This window comes from Myotis davidii, unplaced genomic scaffold (genome assembly GCF_000327345.1).
Source record: "Myotis davidii unplaced genomic scaffold, ASM32734v1 scaffold698, whole genome shotgun sequence".
Classification (NCBI taxonomy): domain Eukaryota; kingdom Metazoa; phylum Chordata; class Mammalia; order Chiroptera; family Vespertilionidae; genus Myotis; species Myotis davidii.
The window spans coordinates 2,566,542-2,571,064 of record NW_006290032.1 but is presented as its reverse complement, the minus strand read 5'-3'; the positions used below and the strand labels follow the sequence as shown (position 1 = coordinate 2,571,064).

General features: G+C 49.8%; 1 protein-coding gene across 1 annotated transcript; it reads left to right on the top strand.

Annotated features, from left to right (window-relative positions):
* Positions 1–504: 504 nt before the first annotated feature.
* FABP2 (fatty acid binding protein 2) lies at positions 505–4,061 on the top strand. The gene is made up of 4 exons (XM_006762893.2): positions 505–691; positions 2,006–2,178; positions 3,031–3,138; positions 3,765–4,061. The coding sequence occupies exons 1-4, from the start codon at positions 625–627 to the stop codon at positions 3,813–3,815; spliced, it is 399 nt and encodes a 132-aa protein (XP_006762956.1). The 5' UTR covers positions 505–624; the 3' UTR covers positions 3,816–4,061.
* Positions 4,062–4,523: the final 462 nt, after the last annotated feature.

Genomic DNA, 4,523 nt, shown 5'->3' with positions numbered 1-4,523 from the left:
CCCCCCCCCCCCCAGGCCCATCACCATTCAATGGCCGAGTCTGCATGTGGGCCAGGCTCCGCACCAGGTTCCGGGGGGTGGCCCGAACTCCCAGCAACCCCAGGAAACCGGGCAGTGACACGTTTGTTTGAAAGCGAGTGGATTTTCAGTGTCAGTGTCTTATTAACTTTGGTCCTGTAGCTGCACTTGGCCAGAAAACCTTACTTACAAGGAAGTGGCTATTGTGAAAACGGAGTAGCCATTAAGTCTCACTGCCCAGCTGTTACTTGATTTATGCTCCAGATTACCTCCGATGGAGCGTGCACTTTGAACCTCGCAGCCAAAAAAGCCTTCCTTCAGATCCCGTGCCTTCTAATTCTTTAAGCAAATGTCCCGCAAGTTTTAGTTTAAGGAAGAGCTGGCGTGCTTATCCTGTTTCAGTTCAGTGAGATTTCAGGGGAGGAACTAAGGGATTTATAGGAACAAAACCTGCTTTGCACTCAGTGAACTTAGGTGAAGTGACCTCCTGAACTTTAAACTTCCACATCACACCGCGAGGTTGGCTCTAAGATAAGAAACAGAATAAATTCTCTCCTCCGGGCGGACCTGAGTCTCGCTCAACAGGTTCAGACCCAACCAGACATCATGGCGTTTGATGGGGCCTGGAAGATCGACCGGAATGACAACTATGACAAGTTCATGGAGAAGATGGGTAAGGGCCTCACTTTTTCGTGGTTCCTTCTTTTGCTTCCGTCTTCCTCACCCCGTGACCCCAGGGACTCTGCCGCGTGCTGGCGCAGAGCAGGGCACACCCAGCACCCGGCTTCGGCTGGAGATACACTGTCACTAGTGGAAGAAAAGGCCTTGGGTGCTGTCCCCTGAGACGCAGAAAGATCCAGATGTTTCCTCGTGTTCGAGCTGACTGAGCCCTGTGGGCGCACCTGCACAGCTTCTTTCTATAAAGGGAAGAAGGGGGTGTGCATGACTGCTACCAGGCCTGAGGCATTGAGTCCCAGGGCCTGCAACACTAAGGCATGGAAGAGTGAGGGAGGGTCCTAGCAGGACTCGCAGGCTGAGGCAGTAACCTCAGAATAACCTCCTGACAACCTGGGGTTCCTCAAGGAGGCCTTAGTTTGACTGCTTTAATATCTGTTCCAACACGCGGGCAGCCCACACGCTGCCCAAGAAGGGCAGACACACATGTGTCATTACCCACAAGTAAAGCTGCCTCCACTGTGACCTGCAGCTCAGGGGCCAGAAGCTCCATTTATGGAATCCATATGCTCTATGATAATGACCTTGGCTGCAGTAATGGCTGACTTCCTCATTCGGTGGCAGTCAGAAATGCCTCAGGAAGCAAAGATAATGACCAAGGGCACAATCTGAAGCCCCTGTGGAAAGCAGAATCACAGTAAGAAAAGAATCCTGTATTCAGAGAATTAAAGTTGTATATCCTTACACATGGGTGAATGTCATTTCAAACCTTCATTGGTCATATCTGGAATCTGGTTTAACTCTGAGACAAAAAGGTTCATCATTTTATTTAAACTAGAGGCCCGATGCATGAAAATTTGTGCAAGAGTAGGCCTTTCTACTCCCGGCTGATGGCACCGGCTTCCCTCCGGCACCCGGGACCCAGGCTTCCCTCCTCCAGCTGCCAGCAGGCACCTGGGACCAGGTCTGGCTTTCCTCCACCCCGGCTTCATCAGGAAGGACGTCCATTCTAATCAGCATATTTCCTTTTTATTATTATAGATTACTTAGTTCTAAGGTTCTATAGTTCCATGCTCCGTTTATTTTTTCACAAATTCAGGGAGAATAGCTTGTCAGAGCTCAGGACCTGCTGGGCGGGGACTTTCTCTGCAGAAGCACCTGCTGGTCTGCAAGGCCGCGCCCTGGGGCCTTTCCTCCTTTCCTCCCTCCAACCCCCCCCCCCACCCCCCCCCCGCCTGCCCTAGGCAAACTCAAAAGGTGAGGCTGTTAAGGCGGAACTGGTGCTGACTTCACTGCACCCTCCTGCTTGCAGGCATCAACATAGTGAAAAGGAAGCTGGCCGCCCACGACAACCTGAAGCTGATCATCAGCCAGGAAGGAAGCAAGTTCACCATCAAGGAGTCAAGCGCCTTCCGGACCGTCGAAATCGCTTTCGAGCTCGGTGTGACTTTCACCTACAGCCTCGCGGACGGCACGGAACTCACTGTGAGACATTTTCATACAATGCCTTCTGGCTTCCCTGCCCAGCCCGGGAGCCGCTGCCCATCCCTGGGGGTTGGCTAAGGCAGGCCTTGCTCACTTAAAAGTTTACCACCTTGCATATCACACAGCTGCAGAGGGAGGAGTGAATACATTTTTATTTCCACCCGTATCTGTAAGGAACCGGGACTGAACAATAAGAATTAGAAAAAGTCCGTTGAATGACTGACTCTAGACCTATTCATAGACCAACTTTCCATACCTGACACAAACAGAACGTTTAGCTCTCTAACCAGACATCACAGACGTTTGATAAGCGTAATTTAAATAAAATAATTATGAATGAGTGAGAGGGAAAGGTCTAATGCCAACCCTAGGTCATACCGTGTCATGTTTAAGATACTAAATTTTAGGGAGTCATGTTTCAACTGATGTTTTGAAAACTTTTATGTCCTCAGAATTTTTCTAGTTAAATTCTATGCTTGCAGCGATGATGAAAGTGTTAGCATCTGACCCGCTGTGTCCCTTATAAAGTTCCTATAACAAGTCCATAACTAAAGCCAACGGGGGTGCCGGCCCGGCCCTGGAACTGACCAGAACCACGGAGAGGTTCAGGCGCTCTGCTCCCAGGCAGGTTTGCAAGCCAGCGCGTGGGGCTGCGTGACAGCTTAGCTGTGGTCAGTCCGGTTCCGGGCTGGCTGGTTCCCACCTGTGTTCTCACCTGTGAGAGGGAGAGCGACGGCCACCTCACGGGGTGGTTGTGAAGATGCGAGACGTCCACCCACCCGACTCAGAGCAGCACCTGACACGTGGGCGGCCGCAGCGGTCCATTTCATTCCTGTGACATTCCTGTTCTAGGGGACCTGGAGCCTGGAGGGAGATAAGCTCGTCGGGAGATTCAAGCGGGTGGACAACGGCAAGGAGCTGCACGCCGTCCGAGAAATCGTAGGTGGTGAGCTGGTCCAGGTGAGTTGTAACCGATGACACCGCTGCCCAAAGCCAAGTAACTACACGACAGCAATTTTATCCTTGTGGTCCCCGAGTTATAGCTCCATAACCAGACTATTGCTCTCATAAACCTTCTGATTTTAACAGTATACATCCTTTCTGGTGCCTATGTATTGAAGAGAACTTACATCTATGTCCAATACATCGATCCTATTTTAACTGAAATGTGATTACAAACTGAATGTTTTTATTTATTTTTTAACATATTTTTATTAATTTCAGAGAGGAAGGGGGGGAGAGAGAAACATCAATGATGAGAGAGAATCATTGATTGACTGCCCCTGCATGCCCCACACTAGGGATCAAGCCCGCAACCCAGACACATGCCCTGACTGGGAATCGAACCTGGGACCTCTTGGTTCATAGGTCGATGCTCAACCACAGAGCCACGCCAACCAGGCAAACTGAATGTTTTTAATTAGGTGTGTTCTGTATCTATACAAAATGCTGCTATTAAGAACAAGGACAAACACGATGAATTCACTTCAAAGCGATAACATTATATGAATCAAATCTAATCTTTTTCTTAAGTTAGCCTTAAATCTTAATGCTGTTAACACCTCCTGTCTGTTCACACCTTTCAGACTTACGTGTACGAAGGGGTAGAAGCCAAAAGGATCTTCAAGAAGGAGTGAGCGATGCCTGCAGGTCAGGCGGACCCACAGGGACAGTGCTGTGGCCGCCTCCTCCCGAGTACAGTCAACTGACCGGCCAGCCCATTCGTCAACGACCCGGCTTCCCTGTCCCATCCCGCAGAGCAAAGAAGTGAAAGCTAGTTCGGGTTTAACAGGGTGTGTGCTCTCTCAGATGTACACCAATTGGTGTTTGAAAGAATCTGACATTTTCTAAAAGATGAATAAATATGTTCCTACATTACTTTACAGGGAGCCTCTCCTTTAAAAAAAGGGAAAAGCTCCGTGACGTCGCCCTGTGTATTGATAGACTGTTTGGGGCTCTTTCACACATTTGGAAACTAAACGCATAGCCTGCACGGGGGTCTTTACAATCCTGCCCTGGTTTTAAATATTTCCTCTTGTAAAACATATTATTATAAAAACAATATATATTCAACCAGAAAATTTAGAAGTAGAAAAGCACATGGGAAATTCATATCTGCACCAGCCCAGGACCCAGCCTGGTCAGCATTCTGGTCTTAGCATACCCCTCCCGGCCTCGTCTCTGTGGAAACAGGCATTTCTCCACAGGCATCACTTCCAACCACGTGACCGTGTGTGAGGGAGAGGCCTGGCCTGCGTGTCTCTGACTGCCAGGGGTCCCAGGCCCGAGGGGCTTGGAGGTTTCCGCTCCTCCGCTCCACCCAGCCCTGGGCAGAACCTCTGGAC

Excerpts from the sequence above, each read along its gene's own strand:
- FABP2 (XM_006762893.2), top strand. The coding sequence starts at position 625 with ATGGCGTTTGATGGGGCCTGGAAGATCGACCGGAATGACAACTATGAC. Across the intron at positions 2,179-3,030 it reads CGGACGGCACGGAACTCACT|GGGACCTGGAGCCTGGAGGG; the intron begins GTGAGACATTTT and ends TTCCTGTTCTAG. Across the intron at positions 3,139-3,764 it reads TAGGTGGTGAGCTGGTCCAG|ACTTACGTGTACGAAGGGGT; the intron begins GTGAGTTGTAAC and ends CACACCTTTCAG.